This window comes from Terrapene carolina, unplaced genomic scaffold (assembly GCF_002925995.2).
Source record: "Terrapene carolina triunguis isolate 2854851 unplaced genomic scaffold, T_m_triunguis-2.0 Scaffold68, whole genome shotgun sequence".
Taxonomy (NCBI): domain Eukaryota; kingdom Metazoa; phylum Chordata; order Testudines; family Emydidae; genus Terrapene; species Terrapene triunguis.
In genome coordinates, this window is record NW_020664419.1 from 19,584,415 (window position 1) to 19,608,585 (window position 24,171).

General features: G+C 40.8%; 1 protein-coding gene across 1 annotated transcript in view; it reads right to left on the bottom strand.

Moving 5' to 3' along the window:
- Positions 1–24,171, bottom strand: part of FBXL13 (F-box and leucine rich repeat protein 13) — a 158,225-nt gene that overhangs the window by 2,158 nt on the left and 131,896 nt on the right. Inside the window, exons 16-18 of the mRNA XM_026648901.1 lie at positions 16,028–16,111; positions 7,996–8,130; positions 3,358–3,521 (exon numbers count right to left, since the gene is read on the bottom strand). Coding sequence (XP_026504686.1) covers positions 3,358–3,521; positions 7,996–8,130; positions 16,028–16,111 — 383 coding nt within the window. The remainder of the gene's footprint in view (positions 1–3,357; positions 3,522–7,995; positions 8,131–16,027; positions 16,112–24,171) is intronic.

The following is a 24,171-nucleotide window of genomic DNA, read 5'->3' on the forward strand; positions in this document are numbered from 1 at the left end:
TTTTTTTTTTTTTTTTTTTTGGTTTTGGTTTTGGCTGCTTGGGGCACCAAAACCCTGGAGCTGGCCCTGTTTATCGGTCAGCATGTAACAAAATACATGGGTTAAGGAACATTGCATTATATAACATTGCATTTATAGATCTAGAGCCTTGGCGCCAACACTTTGGGGAGGGGTAAGGGGACGCTGCCAACAAATAATAATCAGCATTAATGCCAACAACTGGTGTGCCTGAGTCAGAATGAAACTTTTGGCCTTAAGAAATGGGTGTGTGCAGCAAGGAGAGACAGGGAAGGCAGGGAGCAAAAGGGAAAGGTAAGAAGGAACCTAACCCAGCACACTGCAAACCTCCTCTATTATGTAAGAGCACTTGGGTTATATAAGCTCTCAGCTTTTCTGAGCCTTGTCAGCTGCAAAGCTGTATTATTTTATGACTTTACAGCTCCTGCAAACACACTCCCTGGGGGCTCAAACTTGGTGCTCAAGGAGCCTGAGTCCAGAAATAAGTTTCTGTGTGCGTCACATTTGAAAAACAGCAGCGTACAGTGGCTAGAAACAGATTTTTATGTTGTTAGACATTTTTAATTGCTTCTGAAAGTGCAAACTTCTGCTTAATCCTTAATCCAGTTTATGGGATCACTGTGCTGCCTTGATTTTTGAGCTTCAGGAATGTGTGGGAGGCCCAGGCCTCCCCGTCCTGTCACCCATATGTACTAAACACATGGAAAATACTGAGGAATGTTTCCTTTTTACCAAACAGCATTAGTCCTAAGTGAATCACAGCTAATACCCTTATGCCGCCTATGCTGCCATACACTGAGGACTATTCTGCCTCTTTCACATCCAGTAGTTGAAGCAGGCTGTACCAGTGTCACGCCTACATGAGGATTCTCTGGGGCACTCAGATGTGATTAGTTAACTGGTCGTTAATCTCTAGATATGGACCTATGCAGCAGGCCATATTTATTCCAAATTATGTTTTTTTATTTTAATATTTGCAGAAACCTGTAGCATGTTATTAGACTGGCAAATGTCGTCTCTAACAGTATCTGAGATTGGAAAGGATGGACCCTCGATTTGCTTGTAACTGCTTCCTAGAGAGCTCTACGGGTTTGCAGCTGACAAGATTTCATGATTTTGCGTTTTTTTTTAATCTAACAATAAAAATAAAATTGTAAAAAGGATGTAACATAGTGTCATGAGATGTGCCTGAATGTATATATATGGCTGGGTCTGTCTGCTCAGTGAAGTCTGGTAGGCCCGGGCAGTGTTTAATAAATAACTGAGGAATTCTTCTAGCAGCATGAAGTGCACATGGCTTATAGATGTCCTGGGGCATCTTTAAATTAAAACCATATTTCTTCTATTATTTATTTAATATTTGTAGAGTGTGCAGGAATAGCATGTTTTGTTCTGTAGACTAATTTCACTTTACACAGACTCCATCATCGCAAACGCTAGTAATGGTCTCTGAAATGTGAACACATCTAGGAAATGTAGAACACAGACATCGCACACTTTGAAAAACAGCCAGGCTTTGCCCCAGTTTTTGTAAACATTGGGGTTGAATAAGTTCCTTAATGATAACAGTTGGTTAGTATGGAAAAAGAGAATTTGGGGCTATTGGTGAGTTGTATATTATATATGACAAGTCTCTGCTTATTATTCCTTCATTGAAATTATGGAAGTGGTGAATGAAGTGCATGGAACCCTAAAAATAGTCCATGAAATTCAACGATAACACTAGCATTCTTCCTGCTGAAACTCTAAATCACGATTAATAAATGTAGAATCATGGTTATATTGTAACTTCAACCCTGATGAAGCTTGGAAAGCCGAACGGAGTTCACAAGAAGTCACAAACAAATGCCTTGTGAAAGATCCGACACAGAAGATCCCTGGCTTTAATCTTCTGCAAAGCTTATGTGCAACCCTAAATCACATTGGCACACACCATGGCAGATGCGGATACTTGCTGCAAAAATAGAAAATTAAAAACTCTCCAGTGTGTGACTGTGGTCACCCAGAACAGATCAGGGAACATATAACAACTCAATGCCCAATTCACAAATACGAAGGAGGCATCACAGCAATACACTCTGCTACTCCAGATGCAATTATCTGGCTTAACTATCTAAATGTAAAATTATAGTAGTTGCTCTACATCTACATCAGCCATACGAAGAAGAAGAATGGTTGTACTGTAATGATGATTTTGCAGTGATTATTGCCTAGAAAGTGAATGTAGCTTTTTGTCAGCTTCCCAGTACAGGTATTGAAATACAACATTAAGTTTTTTAAAAAGTGGAACTATATTGTGACAGAGTGGGATATGTGTGTACCAAACTGTGAACTCAGTTTTGTTTCATTACTTCCATTTTTGTACCCTGGCCTCTATCCTGTCTTCCATTTTGTGTTCTGTGTTGAATAAATAAAACAACCTGAACTGGACAAGGTCATTCTCTTCCAGACACTATCTTGCTTAGAGGTGTGTGGGACACCTCAGAGAGGACTATCAAGATATGTCACAAGAGCCATCAACTTGAGTGACTCTCAATGACTGGCCAATCTCAGGGGATAATAGTTATCTTCACATGGGGCTTGCATAATGGGGGCTAGAATTTCCCAGTCTGCATATGGCAAAACAGGGTCAAAGACTAGAATAAAAAGGGGGCTTATCTGAGAAGGGAGGCCATCCACCACCACAAGCCAGAAGACCAGGCTGAAGAAAGAAAGCAGGAAGGTCTGTCTTGCCTGAAACGCTGACCAGACCTCAGAGTCACTGATGGGGTAAAATCAGACTAAGGATGGATGCAGCAAAGAACTAACTCTCTAGTGGGTTCTTCAGCATAAAAATGACTGTGGTTAAGAAATTCCTTGGCTAAGCCTGTATTCCTTGCTAGGCTGTCATGTTGTCCCTGAAAGTGTTAATCAAGAAGCTCAGAGTGCCCACAGTGAGGTGGGACCCTAAAGGAACATGTATAAACATCTGGAGGCTCAGGAGGTCTGAATCACTGGTTTCAGGGTTGAAGGTGGCTGGGTTGTGGAGCCCCATGTTCCAAGGAAGGGTGGCAGATGTGGGGTCTGGATCTGGGATTGTGCTTCTGAGGCCTCAGAGCTAGGAACAATGACATGGCTCTGCCCACCAGTGGTTGGGGCCACTCACACCAAACTGGTGTCCATCCAGAGGGGGAGTGGACCAGGTTGTGACATAGATCACTTTACATTTCAATTCCAATTTCATAAAAAAACCCATGTTTTTGGCCTACTCTTAATGAAACTAGTAATGACAATGATATTTGTACTCATTCAAATTTTACACTGATCTCTCAAGTTTTGGCCCAGGAAGCAACATCTTACTTGGTAATATTTCTGCAGTACAGCATCTTAAGAATCCGGAGTTGCGTACAACCTTTCCAAAGGTACTTTAGTGTTTTGTCAGTAAGATGTACACAGCCTGAGATATCCAAGAAGTGGAGATAATGGCAGACTCCAGACAAATACTGAACACACAAATCCGTCATCTGTAAATCAAGCAAAAGAAATACACATACAGAAGTTAGAAGATTGCTGGAGATTCCAAAGAAAAAACAAAACACAACAGCCAACTCAAAATTTTGAAGTGTATCATTTCTAGAAGATGATATTGAAAAGTGCCACATAGGACATGAAATGTATGGAACAGATGAATTCTGACTATCAGAAATAGGAGACAAAAAAGACTATAAGTAACAGTTAAATGTTGGGAGTATATTTGGTGTCAGTTAAATATGATTCCAGTACATTCCAAAGCATGTAGGGATGTTTCAGCTAATCAGAAGTCTGAAATGGCTCAATACTCCCAACCCCATAATTTTGCATATAGCATATCTCATCTGGTAGGATTAACTGTTCTCAGATTATTCCATTTAAACTGTTAGACTGATCCATTTTAGAGTTAACTACAGGGAGAAAGAATTTTAATTTTACTAACACCTATTTCATATTTCAGTACTGCATCATCAATGTGTGTTGTCTTGTGACTGCTTTTGTTTATAGCCTAGGGTGCCTTTCAGTTTGTCCAAGACAGAACTATTCAGCTTCACTTCACAGTTCCATAGTCTGATCTGGAACTGATCACCAGTAATGCAAACTGAAGTTTGCTTTGGGCACCATAGAAGGCCTCATTTCTGCCAGGTACTTAAGCATGTGTGTAACTTTAAATAGGTGAGTAGCCCCATTGACTTCAAAGGGAATACTTATGCCTAAAGTTATGCATTTGGCTAAGCACCTTGTTTAATTGGGGCCTAACATCTAAAGGAAACTTGATGAATGCAAAAAAATCCTCTAATAGGTATTCAATCAAGCCCAGATTATCCATGGCTCGAATGGAGTGGAATAAGGAGTAGCCTTCCCCACCCTTGTACTTCCTGTACAAGGGCCAAGAACAATCTCAGTCCCGGTGATCATGGGAGTCTAACAGGGACAAGGAGGAGACAAGGTCTCCCCTTCCCATCCACAAAGCTGGACAGCCAGTGCACTTTCCCTTCACGCAGTCCCTCCTGGAGCTCCACCTGGGGAGATGCCGTTCTGTAACACCTTTCCTCAGGGCTGTCATCAAGTCCTGCAATTGACTCAGAATAGGCCCGCTTCTGTATTGAAGTAAAAAGAAGTTTGGCTGCCGACCTAAATAGATGCAGGATCAGGCCCTATTCAGGGAAATCTATTTTAGTCAGATACACCAGTCCTGTTCATATCAGAGGTCATCTTTCCATTGAATTGTATCTTTAGATATTCATTATTTAATTGGCTTATTCATTCATTTTCAGCCCTCGCTATTTTTTCTCATTCATGTGGTTTGCTGCCCACAACAATCTTTCTTTCTTTCTTTCTTTCAAATAAAACTATTTAACAATTATTCCTTGAATTGGCTTTATGAACTCACAAATTACACAGGAGGTGGGACTGTGCTATACGCAAACGGCATGCTGAGGTTTTTTGTGAAATGAGCAATGTTTGGAAGATGATTATTCTACATGTCCTAGAAATGTAAGTATAGAGATATAGATGACAGGGAGCTCAACTGTGCTCTCACTAAAGTCTATGTTTTTTCAATATGAAAAGGATTACAGTGGTCAGCTGTGCTAGTTTTCTGGGAATGTCCTAGTTTCCAGAGCACATCCCACAACACTCTTACTGGGAAGTGAATTTCCTAAATTACAGTTCCTATGTTTTCTCTTTATGGCCTTTTTGTTTATTCAGTTATTTTTATATAGCTGATATTGCAGGCTATATCAGGCAAACTAACTTGTCCCTCTTAGAACAGGAGATTAGATCTTGCTTTAGGCTTTTTCTGATCATTTTTAAATAGTTTCTGAGTGGAAAATATTTCCTACTTGGCAGCTAGATACTCTGTACTTATGCTGGAGATTGCCAAAGGCCCCCCCATTTGATAGTACTTTATAGAGTTTCAAACTGAGTTAAAGCCAACAGAAGGCTTGCAAGATCCCGTATGGGTTTGTCTGAACGATTCTTGATGCTGGAGACCAAATATCCTAGACTGTGAACAGGTACCAGATTTACTTCATAATCTTTTTAAGGAGACGATATATGGACACGGTGGGGAGAGGAGAAATGTGGTGGGATGCAAGTGTCTATCTTCACTTAGTATGGGGAGATCTCTCTGCCTGTAGATTGCCATGTACAGCATTATTGTTTATTATTATGATTGAAAAGTTAATTGAACATTTAAAAGCAGGGAAGAAACGTGAGGTACCTCTGGAGCTGACATTTTGGCCATTGCATTTAATTGCTAATGGCTGAGGGTAGCTTTTAAAAGGATTCAACATCAACCATTGACTTCAGTGGGAGCAAAATTAGGCCAACATAAGCACTTTTAAAAACCTCACCCATAGAAGCAGGACTCTTTCTGCAGAGGGAAATATTTGCTGACACAAACTTTTTTTTAAAATTACATCGGGATGGCTATTGCTAGACTGCAGTAAATACTTATTGTTATTACTCAAGCAAGCAAGCATATATGATTGAATACACACAGGGAGTAGATGCGCTGAGTAAGTACTGGGACTAATGAAAATGACCTAGGTATTTATGTTAGCAGTAAAATGCAAACGGAACCCAAGTTCTGTTGGGGCAAAACAGACCACTGCGATCCTAGCATCTAGCTAAAGAGTACAATGTAAAAGATATGGAAAATTGTCACATCACTGTACAAGATAATGGTGAGGCTGAATGGCGTTACGTCAGTGATGAGTCTTATTTAAATACATTAGCAACTGGAAACGATTTTAATTAAAATGTGTAAATAACTAGAAATACAGAATAAAAGTAATTCAGCAACTTCACTGAAGCAAACTTTGATATCTGCGTATGTATAATAATACACAAAATTCCATTGTCAATACACCAAATACAACAGAGCCCACAACTGTAACACATATTACTCTTGGGGGGATTCTGCGGGACTGTGTGCTTGCAGAAAACGGCTCCCCCGCAGATTTCCTGTGTTTCCCTGCAGAAAACGGCAGGGGCAAAGGGAAGCTGTGTGTGGGGTGAGGGTGGTGGTGGTGGTGGAGGGAGGGCCAGGGGTGACCATGGACGCAGGGGGGATTGTCCCCCTCCAACCAGAGGTGAGGAATGGGGGGGCACAAAGGGTTACACACAGCTGCCCAGCTGAAGGAGACTGTGTCTCCACTCCGCTGACTCTGCAACTGAACACCACCTCCTGGGTCCTAGTGCTAGAGTCGTGCTCCCCTTCTGTGTGCTGGGAGCTTTCCAGTTTTCGATTCTGTGCAACGCATAGTGGAGCTGGGTGGGGGGGGGGGAAATGAGGGAAGGGGGATGAGGGGGGAAGAGGCAGTGGGGAAGGAAGGGGGTGGAATAGGACGGGGAAGGGGAATGGGGGAGTGAAGGGAGGGGGATGGAGAAGAAAAGGGATAGCGGAATTGCAGGGGGAAGAAGGAGCCAGGCATGCGACTTCCCCTTGGCCACAGCTGGGGCTCCCCCATTAAGCAGGCCCATCGAACTCTCACCCTGACGAGCCCTACTCCCCTACACCTGGACCCCTCTGACGAGCCTCCCACATCCAGCCCCCCCCGCCGCCACCCCGGAGCCCCAACCACCTTCACCTACATCCCCTGCAGAGTCCCATTGTCCCTGCACCAGGAATACCCCAATGAGCCTCTGTGCATCCAGATCTCCCACTGAGCCACTCGCACCCAGATTGCCCCACCGAGAAACCTCTCACCCCACACCTGGATCCCCCCACACTAAGCCCCTCCATACTTGGATCCTTCTGGGCTGAGCCTGCCCACCCACACCTGGTACACCTGGTGCAGAGGGACAGGGCCCTGGGGCATTTCTGGGGCAGGCCCAGCTCTTGCACAGTGTCAGGATCAGGTGCAGCCTCACTGCTGAGTCTCTGTACTGGGGGATGTGGGGACTTCAGGGTGATCTCCCACCTCAATGCAGCCAGTGGCCTGTGCTCCCCACTGCCAAGCTGGAGCCACATTTATTTATTAACAAATAAAATTTGCAGAATTTTGCAGAATTTTAAAATATTGTGCGCATAATTTTAATTTTTTTGGCGCAGAATTCCCTCACGAGTAACATATGCACACACAGATAATAATATACTAACTATACCTAACATTTTCAAAATGTTTAAGTGACTTAGGTGCCTATGTCCCATTTTCAAATGTGACTTGGGCACTTGGGAGCTTAATTCTTATGGAAAATCAATGGGACCACGGCTCCTAAATCATTTAAAGCATTTGAAAATTTGTGACCAGATCAATATTCAGAAGGTCAATGTTAGTTCATTTGTTTTAATTATTGGTGATTATTATATATAACATAATTAACTTTTTTAATGTTGAAGAATAAGCTATAGGATGGTTGCAAAATGTGGACATCAGCAAGTCAAATGTCTGAATGCTACATTATTTCATTTTATGTAATAGCCTTTCTGGAACTACCCTTCCCAGCTCTTGTACATACCTTGTGGCAACCAGCTATGTTGAGGGATGTAAGTTGGTGGCAGTTAAATGCCAAAGCTTTGACAGTTTCATTTGTCAGCTGAAAGCAGTAAGAGACATCACAGTATTCTAGATCTTTTGCACCCTGGCAGAACTTCTGAAACACAGTTACAAACACCCAAATCAATCTCATGTATCTTTTTGGATGCTTATAGTTTTATAATACATTCACACTAATCTTCTGATTTACTTCAATCACTGTAACTGATTCTTTTATTCTTTTTCTCATATTGAACATGTGGAATAAAATATATATTATCAATGAGATCACTCAGTTGCATTCCATAACGCCCAGCAAAAAAGGAAGAAATGTACCAGGTGGCTATTTTTCATTTCTGACACTGGTAGATCACAAAGTGTGTTCTTCAGATCACACCTAGTCTCTTTCATTTAAGTTTCACTGCACTTACTAAGATAGATAAAAGACTGAGTTTGTGTCTTTTGCAATGAACATATCCAAACATTAAGGGCTACATTTCCAAATGGGCCAAAAAAATACTCTTTCTCTATTGTGCCTTCAGATATCCTTGCTGTACATATTAAAAGGCATTTGGCAAGCAAAATAGGCAACTTATGTCTGAGCAGATTAATTGGAAGAGAATATGGCCTAGGTGTTAGATCTCAAAACTGAAACTAAGGAGGTCTAGCTTCTTGCCCCTATTCTGCCACTAACCTGCTGTGTGACCTTGGGCAAGTCATGTAAATCCAGCTTTTCAAAAAGGCCCTCTAATTATGGGTGCCTTCGTTTTTCGAGGGTTCAACAAACTTACAGTCTGGTTTTCTGACCTAGTGAACACCTGAAGATCCCATTCACTTCAATTTCAGCACCTCTGAAATTCAGATCTAGTTGTTTAAAGATGGACACCCATAAAAGGAAATATCCAAACTTAGAGGCCATTTTTTAAAATTTGGATGTTAGCCTCTCTGTGCCTTAGTTTCCTTAACTCAAAAATGTAAATGATGGTTGTGAGACTATTAATTAATGTTTGTAAAGTGCTTTGGAGACTCCCAGATGGGATGTGGTATAGAAATACAAAGTATTATTATTACACCTCTACCCCGATAGAACGCGACCCGATATAACAGAAATTTGGATATAATGCGGTAAAGCAGCGGGGAGCCCCGGGCCCTTTAAAGCGCCACCCAAGCCCCGCTGCTTTACCGCGTTATATCCGAATTCGTGTGGAGCCCCGGGCCCTTTAAATCACCGCCGGGGAAGCCAGTACGCCGTACCGGACCAAACCCGATATAACGCGGTCTCACCTATAAGGCGGTGAGATTTTTTGGCTCCCGAGGACCGCCTTATAACGGGGTAGAGGTGTACTAATAATACAGTCTAGTTTGCTCACAGGTTCTTGCAGTATCTGGACATTTTTGCAAGTACATGTGTTGCACCCTCCTTTGAAAATGGGTTCTGAAGAGATCAAAGAAAGAAACCTGACTAATTTATTGTAGTGTATATTACACCTTACGTTTAAACTTTGCATCTACGATGGCCAAGAATGTGAACCAGAATGTATGACAAGCTGCAGGTTAAAGAATTAATTTAAAATAGACTGTGCTTCACAGCAGCCAAATTCACATAAAACTTTACTTTGCATGAAAGCAAGGTAAGATAGATCTACATACTGTATTATGTTTGAGTCTTTGCAATGAACCTGCTATAAACAGACAAACCAATTCAGAACCACAATATGACACTTTCCTCCTTCCCCCTCAGAATCTTCAGAACTCCTTTGGCTTGAATCTTTTTCGGGGGTTAATGCTGTATATTCCAGAACCCCTGTCTCTCTAAAGGGAGATGGAGGATGTCCCAGCACCACTATCAGTGCAAGCAACCAACTGGACATTGCCAGCTTTTCTCCACCCTTCAAGCCCCCAGCCCAACTGCTTTTTGGGATAGCTCATTGTGGAGCTAGTGTCCTCTCTGCAGGGCCCACAATACAAATGTAAATGACCTAAAATAATATTTTATACATCAAAATATCATGATTTTAATTTCCAATCGAGTATCTCAGAATCTTTCATGGCTAGAAGAAAGTGCTTGGCCCTATTGTGAATCCCCCCTTTAGAATGATTTGTAGCCCTGAAGGGTGGTAAGACATCAAACCTTAAACTTGTCACTGGTCCAGCCTTCCAGGACTGTTCAGCCTGGGCCTATGGCCAGTGTAATTTAGCATGGGATAGAGTGGCAATTCCACCTCTGTGAGGGAAAGGAGAAAGCATTTATGTGGCAGACTGAGTTAAAAAATGGTGGCTGCTTGAAGCTGCTCCAAGGTTTCTAATATTAGAAATAGTGCTGAGGTAGAGGGATTAGTGAGAAGAGTGGCAGGTAAAGGTGCATGATGAATGAAGTTAATCACAGAGATATCACCTCCATATATGAGGTACATACTATCAGTAATAAAATATATCACATACACAGGTGTCACCCTAAAAAACAGTATTTACCAATAATTACCTGATTATTGTATCTGAGACACAACAGTATTTCCCTTAACTTAGGATATGAATTCACTGTGGTATCTCAGATGCTTTGATGTGGGAATTGCTGGTAAATGTTCACTTTTGGATGACCAATGTATGGATGTAGGTAAGTGTGAACTGCATGTGTGGGGGGGTATATATACACCCACACCCACACCCACTTTATAATTTCAATGTTATTTCATTAACCAGTTTTTAAATCTTACCATCTGTGTCTAGTGCTGCAGTTTGCTTTTTGGACCAGTACGGTTATGACAGGTCAGCAACTGCTGTTTTTAAGTACAGTGTATATCTGGTTGTGAATGTTTTACTTTAAGACTGCAGAGAGTGGAAATACAGAAATTATAAATGTTAGGTACCAGGGCTTTCATATTTTAATGCCAGTTTTGCAGGGTGTTAACTGCAGTGCAGAAAACTTCTAAACCCCCAGTGACTAAATTTTTTTCTCCTCATGTAAGAGAAGCCTAATTATCTTCAGCATTAGATCCCCACATGTGACTAAGTCATCACTACATTCCCAGCTAGGGTATGTAGTACAGGCTGCAGCCAGGATTTCAGTGTTTGTGTGATATGCTTAAATCATTTTTACTGGATTTGTCAAGCTGCTACAGTCTGTCACGTGAACAGATTTAAAATATCCATAAAAAATTAGGTACTGAAGCTGGTCCTACCTTTAAAACTCTCCACTAATTGTGAACACCACCATTAGCCCAAACTTAGCTTTTTACAAGTTATCAGCTTAAGTCCTGAAAAATCATACTGCAAAGTATTTTTTTAACCTGCTGAGAGTTCTGGGGAACCTAGTGCTGCCAAGAATTATTTTCTTTAATGAAAACAATAACAACTGGCATCTACAGCAACATGAAAAATAGTTACAGAACATCGGAATATTTTGCTATGCTCTATCCTTTGTGTATATTACATTTTATTTTAATAGACTGAATCTTTTGGGAGATAATCTATACAGGGCCTCCAAGTCAACAAAAAAGACAAAGCAACTTTGCCAGCATGCAATTCCCATTGAATTTCATGCTCAGTGACAGGACAAAAATAACTGATAATGATTATAGCAAATTAGATGTGAGCTTGAAAGGTGATATTGTGACCAGAAAAATGCAGTTTTGGGCTGTATATACAGAGTTATCCTGCTGCAAACAAGGAAGGGGACAGTCCCATTTTAAAAAGCACTGGTTAGACTGAAACTTGACTAAATTTATTCTGGGCACTTCAGTGCAAACAATGTGTTAATTCTAGAGCTGTACGAATCATCAATTTTTCGGTTTGCTGGCTGAACAGAAAAAAACTTGCTTCACATCAATCTGAAGTGAAAACTTTTTGGGTTTCTTAGTGAAAGAAAAAATGATTTGGGTAAAATAAAATATTTTGTTTTGAGTTGGGGATTTTAGCTGCTTTTTTATTAAAATAAAAGGAAATGTGGAATGCCATTCACAAAAACCACCGGAAGAGGAGGTAGTAGTGACCCCCCTTATGCCCCTGTGGCACTTTCATGGGATATGGGAAGAGTCCTCACTCTGCCTAATTTGGGGCAGGATTTTGAACATAGGTCTCCCACCCTGCAAACGAGTGCCCTGGCTATAGGGTATCCTTTCAGTCTTGCCTCTTGAAGCTATTCCTCTTTGTATAAATAATTAAATATTCACTGCACCACAGAGAGCACTCGATAGCCTGGGGTTAGGACACTTGCCAAGGTGGGGGTGCCAGTCCCTGTGTCAATGAATATTTAATTATTTATACAGAGTGGAACAGCTTCACAGGAAAGACTGAGAGAGAGCCACCCCACAACACCACATAACCCAAAACTGCAGCTTTCAGCAAATAAACGATTATTCTGAAAACATTTGCCCAGCTCTAGTCAGCACATTGGAGGGAATTCAGAGAAGAGGGATGGTCTTAGGTGGAAAAGTACTATATATATAATTTAGACAAATTAGCACTAAGGAATGGGTAGGAAGGGGGGAATAGAATAACTATCTAAAAGTATTTCATAATATGATAGGTCTAGATCATTCCCTAGATAGGAAAATCCTCTACAGGGGGCAGGAAATTTCAATCTTTGCAATACTTCCTAGCCTCTCCACTTCATAATCATTCTTTTTTTCTTACACCTCCAGCTTTCCTGGCAACATGGCTCCTGTAGTTGCTATGTACCCAGGAGCTCCCTACTGGCAGCTGACTTACAGGGGAGTTTCTCATGGCATAATTGCAGAGGTAGTGAGAAAGTTTATGTATTGAGACAAGAAGCTGATTTATCTTGTGAGCCATGTTCAATTTTAGGGACCTGACTTTATATGGATGAGAAACTCCATATTTTGCACTGAAGACAAGCTTTGCGTCTAAACATCATGTGACATTCCTCTTGATCCTTATATAAAAACCCAGCTGGCTATATACTGGCTTTCATAAATTAGAGGAGATATTTCTATTCTGACATTGTTTATGTTTCAATTACATGGAACGTACAAGAAAGTCCAATCAGAAATGTTCTCTAAGGCATCAATTCTGCCAGTGGCTTGTCTGTAGATCTTTGTGTGTATGCAGAGTAAAAAAATTAAATCCAGATGCATTTCTTGGGGTGCAGTAGGAACTGACTCATTCCTATAATATAAGACTTTAGAGTGATGGATGTGGAGTCCTATAATGGAAAAAGCTGTGGGAGTCAAAGACTGGGGTTACACAATAGCAATGCCAACACCTGCAGCCATGGGGTCCCCCGCTGCTTATGGCATGAGTGTGATGGCCTGTGAATAGGGGATCTCAGCATTTCTCTGTCACATGTAGTCGGGAGTGTTTATCAGGTGCAGTTTAAAGTATATCCTACTCCAACTGTTGTTCTCATTTGAAGTAAGATATAAATCCCATCTCATTGCCCACTGGCAAGGTTAACAGTCTTAAGTTCCTGATTAGTGTTGATTTGTCTTTGTGATATGCAAAGCAGGAAATGTATGTCTCCATACTGATTTTTAGAAAATGTGGAGAAGGTAAATAACATGACATCTTTATAGTGTCAGCAAATAAAATATTATAGTAATCACATCACCTGCTTTATGATAAATGAATAAAACACAGGCCATTTTCTCTCCAATACAGGTGTTTGCTGGTTAATTAAATTTGGGATAGAGGTCAGCATGGGAGTTTGTCTTATTAAGAATTAAGGTCAATTTCAGAAGATCTCTATTTTCAAGCATCTCAATCCTGACACTCACCTCATCCGCAAACCCAATGGCCAAAATTCTGTTGCAAATCCCGACACTTTCTCCCTATTGTCTCCTTCATCAAATTCAAGCTCCTTCAAGACCTTTCACAAACAAGCTTCTTCCTACCTCTCTGGCCTTGTCACCTCCCAAAACTCCCTCTTAGATGAGCATCAAGCAAACTAACCTCTTTATTTCCTTCTCCCACACTTATATCAATACTACCGCTGGTCCAAAAAAAATGGATTCCAACTATTTTTTGTAGAAAAATGCAGTCATTGAAATAGAAATGTTTCAGAAAATGTTTGATTTCAATGACATTTGATTTTTCAATACATTTTTTTAAACAAAACAAAAATTTCAATTCAAATCGAAACACATTATAATTTCATTTCAATTTTTTTATAGGAAAACCAACATTTTCTGTGAAAAATTTCAAATGAAATCATTTTATTGGCAATTTTTCACACAGGTAAAACTTGATTTTTCAACCAGTCGTACTAGAGACCTTCTTTTATGCCTATCTGACCTTGTCTGCCACACCTCCCCCCATCCTTCTTTAAATCCCTTCTCAAAATCATTTCTTCAAGGAAGCTTATCATCTTTAGATAGTTATACTGATAAATCAATATAGCAACTCCGTGATCTTTTTGTCTTTGCCATTGTTCTCTCTGAATTTGTCATTTCCTCCTGTTTCTCTTGTCTTAATTTAGGCCCCAATGCAGCACATGATTAACTTTAAGAACGGTAATCCCATCCTACTCAGAAAAGCACGTAAGCATGTGCTTGAAGTAAATAACATTTACTCATGTAATTAAAAGTATTTTGCAGAATTAGAGTGTTAGAGTCTACAGGCAGGGACTTAGGTGGAAACGTTTAAAGGTCTTTGTGGAAAAGTGTGATGCAAGTGCAAAATGCTCAGTGTGCACATGTAAATCACGCTTGAACATGTACAAAGATATTTGCTTGCACAAGTTATCCTCTATTTGTAATCATACTTTAGGCGCTCTTCATGCACAACTTGTGAATGCATAAAAGTGTATGTACACATATAAAGTCAAGGCCTTAGTTGCGTATTGTTTCCAAAAGCACCATGACTATCTATGATGCTATATTAATAAAAATTACAACAATAAAGAGCAATTTTTATAACAGAAACAAAATGATAAATCAGAATTTCAATATGCAAGTAACCTTTGCAATCAAAATGTAAATGTGACAAATGTTCAGATGGGAAATAACATCACTGATAATAATTAAAAACAGATGCTGCATGCGTCAGTAAATCCGAAACTTAAAACAATTCATCAAATGTGCTGTTCCAGTGAAATCTTCAGCTGAAATAATGTACTAGTATTATTATTTTTATGACAACTGCTAGACACGATGAAGTAAAAATATTTAATTACTATATAACTTCGTTTAGAGGTCATAGTTTCCAATGAATGCAAATAGTTCCCTCTTTAGTAACTTCAACCTGAGGGTGGCTTCAAAACAAAGGTCGTTTCTATACCATGTAATTATTTTCCCTTTCTGTTTGCATTATAAAGATATAGCTGTGGTTAGAGTAGCTGTTAATTGAGAACACCTTCTAAACAAAGATATTGGATATGTTTTATTTCTAGACTACCACTACATAGAAAAATATAAAGCAATACCTTAAAGAACACAGCTCATGGTCAAACTGTAACCAAACAGCATTTTTATGTTGTATACAGCCCAAGATTAAAATTTCAAAAGTGCAGCATAAATCAATCATTTTAGAAAGGAAAATATTTATGACATAAAATGTTTATGATGAAACTCACTAAGGTCAGATTGAAATGGGGAATAGGTGGAAATAGAGACAAGCTATAAGCAGGAGCAGAGTTGTGAAGGTTTTTGAAAGTGAGGCTAATGAATTTAAGACTGATACATAAGAAGCCAGTGAAGGGACTCCATGAGTGGAGGAGAGTCACAGTTAATGCAATATTACAGGAAGATATTTATCTGCCGTATTTTGGATTGACAGAAGAGGAGAGTGGGGAGGCTAGAAAGGAGAAGGTTAGAATAATTGATATTTAGGAAGGTGAGTATTTTAGAGATAATATAGAGGGAGAAAATTTAAAATTCACTGATGGCCATAATATGCTGGGAAAAGGAAAGAGAAAAATCAGTGATATCACCAAGGCTGCAGGATTGGGTGATGGATTGAGAGGGTTTTAAAGGAAAATAAGCTCCGTTTTTGACATGGTTAATTTGAGAAAGCAGAGGACATCTGTCTATATCCCTATAAAAGGGTCTGTTTTATCTTACCTGAATTCCCATATCAGTGATCTTCCTACATTCAGATACAGAAAGTTCCTTCATTCTTCTAGTGTGGCCCAGAGCTGCCAAGCTCTGAAAACATGCCAAATAAATTTCAACTTTATATTATAAAAACACATGTCTGTGAAATAACATTTTGTTAAGATAGATGATAATAATGTCCTAAATTTACAGCATCTAGCACCTTCCATCTGAGGATTACACCTTTTAAAGACACTAAGGGTACGTCTATACTTACCCGCTGGTTCGGCGGCAAGCAATCGAACCCAGAAGTGCTCGCGGTTGACTCCGGTACTCCTGCTCGGTGAGAGAAGTACGCGGAGTCGACGGGGGAGCCTGCCTGCCGCGTCTGGACCACGGTAAGTTCGAACTAAGGTACGTCGACTTCAGCTACGTTATTAACGTAGCTGAAGTTGCGTACCTTAGTTCGAAGTGGGGGGTTAGTGTGGACCAGGCCTAACTAAGTTACCCAAACAATATCTCTGTGAGATATTATCTCAGTTCTACAGAGGAAAATGAAGCCCAGAGACGTTGAATTAGTGAGGTGCCTGAACTCATATAAAGAGTTCAAGACAAAGTGAGGTCTCCTTCCTCTGTTCTATCCTCCAGAAAATGATCCCTTTATGTAGCCATCCTCACATGGTTCAAAAGTAAACATCATGTTGATTTGTACTCATTTCTTTAGAGCCAGAAATAATTTTCATTACATACCAGCTCCTTACATTAATTAAATAATTAAATTAAATTAAATTAATACTTCTAAGAGTTCATTAGGGAGAACTGTCATCTGATCTGGATTTCCTATCTGTATCCACTTATGTTTGGAAATCAACAAATTTATGGCTTTTGTGCAGATCTCTTCACTCCAGCCAAGTTAGATAAAAATTGCTGTGTGGTCTTTTAAGAAAGTATTTGTTGAAAAAACAACAACAATGAACTTTTTCATATAAGTGAGAAAAGGAAGTAGAGAAAGCAGAGATGCATGAAATTTTTTCACTTCCAGTATATAAATTAGCGTTTTCATAAAGTGAACCATTTTACCGATTTGCTTCAAAATTTTGGACTGAAACAAGAGCTTTTCACAAACAAGTCTACATTAACTATGTGGGCAAAAAACAAATACTAGTTGCAGTTCTTCAACCAAGCTTTATATTAAATTATTTTACATTTAAATTATGTCTCAAATCAAGGGCCAGATGGTTCCTGTTAGGCACAAGCCAGAGGTAGTGTACAGTCAGACTACCCCAGAAGGAACTCCAGGGGATATTATGTCTGCAGGGAGCAGTTCCTGTGTTCAGGACTGCAACTACAGCAAGTCCCAGTGTTGGGAAGGGAAGATCGTTGGAATTTTCTTTTCCTTGTACACTGGGGGCAAGGGCCAGCATAAACTGGCCATCATTCTCAAACCCTAAGGAGAATGAGAGTTTTGGTGTTTAAAAATTTATACTGATGCCAAATGTCCAGGGACCTGCATGCTTTACAGTAGTAAAACCAAAACAAAGTACAAAGTGAGCCTCCAGAAAACAAATTTTTCATTTTCTTCTATATGAGTGGTGTGTGAACATTTTGACCAGCAAATTATCTGCTATCTTTCAGAACAGCCATGCTGCACAAGAAGGAAACGTGATAAAGAAAAATCAGAGTGTGTAAAGTTTATTATTATTGTTTTGCACAGGCTTCTTGCAGAGTAGAAAGTGACCATTTACTCTGATTATCTATGGAGGGTCTTTACTTGCTAGAGCCAAAAGTCATATGAGGCTATGGCAGGAGGCAATACCAAAGGACAACTTTTTATTATGTATGCCCACACACTGGAAGTCTATGCCCTCAAATCCTTCAAATACAGACTGATATGAGTTTACTGTTTCTCACTAATAATAACCATGTGCCACTTTATTTTCAACTTGTGCGGAGACTTTCATCCACATATCTCTTTATACCCTTAAAGGTCAACAGCTATAATGTATGTTGGTTTGCCTTGGTACAAATAAGATCTCTCATTTAGAATTTTGCTTTCCTAAATTTTCTGATGTGCTTTAAAATAAGTCAAAATGTGTTCTGATTAGTCCAGAATTTCTACTGTTGCACAAAGGATTACTGTTAAAGTTCTAGAGCTTCATCTTGCAAATCCTCACTCCTAAGAGTACCCCCATCAAAATCACACACGCCGCCTGTGTGACTCTGAACAAGCCACTTAGACCAAAGTTTCAAACTGAATTCAGATACCAAATTCCATATTTAAATAGTGACATGACTTTCCAGAGATGCTGAAGTCAATGGAAATTGCAGGGGCTCAGCAATTCTAAGTCAGGCCACATGTAATGCCTAAACATCGATTCAGGTGCCTAACAATAGGCAATGAAGTTTGAAATTTTGGGCCATTGTGCGATTAGCCTGAGGTAACAAAAAACATCTCTTCTTTTATGTAGGTATAAACAATAAGTGTCGGAGTTGTTTTCCTCTAGTCGAAACCAGACTTACTAGTATGTCAAGTCTGTGATAGGATAAGTTACTAAATAAAGGTAATTCCTTTCCTGCTCTTGATGTTTTTTTCTTTAGAATACCTAGGGAAACTTAAATTTTTTGCCTTAAATTATTATAGAAAATGTATACAATTAACTTACATTGTACAATTTTCATGGTAATTGCTGCATTACAGAAACTCGGCTAATAATCTCGGCTAATAATGAACCTGTTTAGAGATGGTTGCAGTATAGCTATCTGCATATCATGATGAAAATCAGGCAGCTGCATGTTTTCAGACTCTTAGACTTAGAACAGAGTTCCCAGAAGTACATTGAAGAGACATCAAAAAAAAATTGAGTCTTTTTAACAAACTTGTGGGGAGCATGAGAGTGATGCTTAGGGCCAATACTACTCATCTAACTCACATGAGCAGTTGCACTGAGGTCATTAGGACTGTTTTGGGGAGTTAGGTATGCCTATGCAACAGCAGCTACAGCAGCACAACTATGGTGCTGCAGCTCTGCCTTTCTAGTACCATAGCGTACACGCTTCCTATGTTGATGGAAGTGGTTTTCCCATCAATGTAGTTAATACACCTCTCCGAGAGGTGGTAGTTAGGTTAACAGAAGTATTCTTCCATCAACCTAGCTGTGTCTACAGTGGGGGTTAGGTCAACCTAACTACAGCCCTGACTGAGGTAGCAAGGTCAATCTAATGTTTAGGTGTAGACCAGGACTTAGGCAACTAGATTTTGGTCCTAAATACACATGCTTCAGCTCAATAATGGAAGCTTGAAAGGCCTACAAATATTTTTCAAATGTATTTACAATCTTATCAAAAAGTATTTATTATTTTATCATCTCTGCAGTGCCAGAGGTGTGCATGATACTTTGCAAACATACAAAGAACAAGACCATCCCTGCCCTGAAGACCTTATGAGAGCAAAAACACATGGAAGCTGATCAGTAGCAGAAGGCTAGCCCCCAAAAAGGAGTTTTTAGGAAGATTTTTAAGATCATATTTTTCAAGGACTATGTATTTTTAAAATATTGTTGTGTTCATCCATGTTTTAGAGGGATAAATGGCCACTGCCATAGTAAAGGCTGAATAACCATTTCCATTTTAATCCCTTGGTTTCAGTTGTTTAAAAAAGATGGTTACTTACATGTACTGTAACTGTTGTTCTTCAAGATGTGGGTGCAGACATATATTCCACTCAGGTGTGCATGCACCAAAGCCAGAGAACTTTTCTTAGCAGTACCCAGCAGGATGGCGCTCACGCCCTCTGATCCTCATAGCCCCTCCCATGGCGATATAAGAGTGGCACCTCCCCATCCCCCCTCAGTTCCTTCGCATCAGAATCAGAGACCAAAGACTCCCATGTAGAGGGACAGAGGGTGGATCATAGAATACTTGTCTCCACCCACATCTAAAAGAACAACCATTATTGTACAGGTAAGTAACCGTCTTATCTTCTTTGAATGGTTGCAGAGATGTATTCCCTCACTCAGGTGACTCACAAGCAGTACTGGTAGGAGGTGGAACTCAAAGTCTGCTTAAATAATGACTGCAGAACTGCCTTCCTAAAAATTGCATCTGACCTAGATACTGTGGCGAACACACAATTTTTGGCAAAAGTTCGTACAGAAGCCCATGTAACAGCCCTACAAATGTCCAAAACTGCAACATCGCTGAGAAATGTGATCAATATTGCTTGAACCCTTGTTAAATGAGCCCATAAAGTCTGTGGAGGTGTGGTCTGAGCTACTCCATAACCTGTGGTAATGCAGGAAATTATCCACCTAGAGATTGTCTGTGCAGATACTAGCTGACCTTTCATCTGATCCGCATAAAAGACAAAAAGCTGAGAACAAAATGATTTAGTTCTTTCCAGAAAGAATGCCAGACATCATCTCACATCTAATGTCTGACGTTCCTGTTCATCTGCATTCAAGTGTGGCTTAGGAAAGAATACAGGTAAGTAAATAACCTGGTTAAGGTGAAACTGTGAAACTATTTTGGACAAAAACTTCAGATGTAGCCTCAAGGACACTTTGTCTTTGAACAGCTGAGGAAGGGGAGGCCCTGCCATAAGATCCTGCACTTCACTGACTCTTTTTGTGGAAGTTATAGCAACAAGAAAGGCTGTCTTTTGGGAAAGGAGAGACAACAAGCAAGTTGCTAGTGACTCAAATGGAAGACCCATGAGGGCAGCCAGTACAGTATTAAGGTCCCACAATTACAGGTTGAAGCAGGCAGACAATACCTTTCAGAAATCTCACTATCACGGAGTTTGGGAAAACTGATTGCCCTTGGATTGATGGATGGAACACCGAGATCGTTGCCAAGTGAACCCTCGATCAGCTAAGAGACAGACCCAATGACGACAAATGTAACCAATAATCTAAAATGTCCTGAACATGAGCTAACATCAGTGGAATTTCCTTAGATATTGACCAAATTGAAAAACTCTTCCATTTGGCCCAACAGGTAGTCCTAGCAGATGGCTTCCGACTGTTAAATAGGACCCTCCTATCTACTCCCAAACATTAACCTTCCTACTGGCACTAGAAAAGGTTCAGAAAAGGGCAGCTAAAATGATTAGAGGTTTGGAACGTGTCCCATATGAGGAGAGATTAAAGAGGCTAGGACTCTTCAGCTTGGAAAAGAGGAGACTAAGGGGGGATATGATAGAGGTATATAAAATCATGAGTGATGTGGAGAAAGTGGATAAGGAAAAGTTATTTACTTATTCCCATAATACAAGAACTAGGGGTCACCAAATGAAATTAATAGGCAGCAGGTTTAAAACAAATACAAGTAAGTTCTTCTTCATGCAGCGCACAGTCAGCTTGTGGAACTCCTTACCTGAGGAGGTTGTGAAGGCTAGGACTATAATAGCATTTAAAAGAGAACTGGATAAATTCATGGTGGTTAAGTCCATTAATGGCTATTAGCCAGGATGGGTAAGGAATGGTGTCCCTAGCCTCTGTTTGTCAGAGGATGGAGATGGATGGCAGGAGAGAGATCACTTGATCATTGCCTGTTGGTCCACTCCCTCTGGGGCACCTGGCATTGGCCACTGTCGGTGGACAGGATACTGGGCTAGATGGACCTTTAGTCTGACCTGGTACGGCCGTTCTTATGTTCTTATGTTCTCCTCATCTAGCCATACACTATCCATGCCATGAGATGTAGACTGCTCAGAGCCGGCTGTGCAACTTGGCTCTGGTGCTGAGTCAGTAGTAGAAATAGAGGAAGAGCTCTGGGAGGTCAAATAGACAAATTGAGAAGCTCAGAGAACCAACACTGTCTTGGCCCAGCCAGCGCAACAAGAACCAGTTTGGCATGGTCCAACTTCTGCTTGAGGATAACCTGAGAGATGAGAGGAATAGGAGGAAAAGCATATATCCAATTCAGATGTGCGAGCATGTTCTTTCCATTTCTGGCCAAAGAGTTTTGTCATGGGATTGGCCCAGCATGTTTTCGGTCTGCCCAGCGGTCACTTGTGGCCTGGGGATCCAGTTACTGATGCAGGTTGACCACCTATTGTCTTGCCTGCAGACTACATGACCTGCCCATCTTCGCTTTGCGTCGTACATCACCTGCACTACATTGGTCACCTCTGTACGCCTTCTGATCTCCTCATTCGGTATATGATCATGGAGCGATATCTTACACATTTGCCTTTCCATTGCTCTCTGGGTGATAGCGAATGGGTTCGCTGTCACCTTTTAACTGCCGGGGTATAAATCCTAAGGAGTGTAATGTAGCCCTGGAGTCCTTAAAAGAATGTAATGTCTCATCTGTCTTTTCAGAAAACAAAGACCATCCATCAAACAGTAAGTCTTCTATGGTCTGTTGCATGTCTGGAGCAATGCCAGAGTTCTGCAGCCAAGAAGGCCTCCTCATTGTTATTGCCAAGGCCATAATCCTAAATGAGGTGTCCACCACATGGAGCGCTGACTGCACCGATGTCTATGCCACTAGACAGCCCTCTGCCAGGAAAGCCTTGAACTCTTCCCTGACATCCCCAGGTAACTTACAAAGTTATATTTAGACAAGAGTGTCTGCTTTCCAGCAATGCACATCTGGAGGAAAGATGTAGAATAAACCTTCCTCCCCATTAAATCCAATTTCTTGGCTTCTTTATCTTTAGGTGTGGATTTATATCAGCCTTGATACAGTCTCTCATTAGCAGCAGTCACCACAAGCAAATTGGGAGTTGGATGTGAGTAGAAACACTCAAATCCTTGCACTGGCACATAGTAACATTTGTCAGTACATTTCAGTGTAGCAGGCACAGCCACTGGTGTATGCCACAGGGACCTTGCCAGCTCCAAGACAACTTCATAGATAGGGAAGGCTACTCTTCCCGGGGCTGAAAGCTGCAGAATGTCCAGCAATTTATGGGTGTTCTCTCAGACAAACTCAGTATGGATACCCTATGCTGCAGACATCCTCCTTAGGAAGTCCTGATAAGCCTTAAAATCTTCCAGAACCAGGAAGGATGAGTCTGGGGCTTGGGGATCCCAACCTCAAGTATGAAGAGTGCCCTGAATAGCCTGCCAGTAATGAAGGGGCCAAACCTGCTAGGGCTACCAAACACCCTGCTCTGACTGAAGTCCAGTGCTGCATCGAGATCTCAGCCAGAACTGTAGCCACTGCCATTGTATACTGGCAACTCGAAGCTGCAATAACATTCGTTATCAGGAAGCCCATCGTTACCAGAGTCACAGCTGGTACCAAGGAAAAGGTTGGTGCTGGATCAGGAATTGGTCCCATAGATGCTGAAGTCCAGGTTAGCAAAGTCTTGGGCATTGAAAATGGTATTGGTACCAAAAAAGGATGTCTCAGTGCTGATGACGGGACTGGGTTCATTTTTCTGGCGGATCACCCTGAAGTAACTGAATCAGAGGAGAGTCCAGGACCAAAAGGGAGAGTAGATCAGCTGCTTTCTGGTAAGCCAGTGGGTTCAAGACTGTCAGTGTAAAAAGTGATGTCAGTACTGAATTCAGTGGCTGTTCAGCGGATGGTGGTGGAGTCGATGGTATAGTGCCAGTCTGATCTTGCCTTGGTACCAGAAAGTTAGTCTCCTTTTTAAGCCCTGTCCCGAACATCCTGACTCTTTTGGCAAACATGGGCATTTGTCGTGTTTGGGCATAGTCCAATACTTTCACTTCTGGTTCTGAGCCCAAAAGTACTCATACACACTTGCACCCTCACACCCTGCTTTGCTGTCCAGATCGCAGCCCATACCCATTCCTCTTCCCCCCGTCCCCATCTCTGCTACTTGGCTCAACGGGGGGCATAGCAGAACATTCAGAGGGAGGGGAGCAAGCAGCAATGCCAGGAAGCTTGGGCCAGCCCCGTGCATCCTGTTTTCTGTTTAGGGAAATATGGTCACCCTACGGAAAGTGGATAGATAACCCGGCTCTATCTAAGGCATAGAAAGAAACATGTTTCAGAGTGGTAGCCATGTTAGTCTGTATCAGCAAAAAGAACAGGAGTACTTGTGGCACCTTAGAGACTAACAAATTTATTTGGGTATAAGCTTTCGTGGGCTAAAACCCACTTCATCAGATGCATGCAGTGGAAAATACAGTAGGAAGATATATCTACATCGAGAACATGAAAAAAATGGGTGTTGCCATATTAACTCTAAC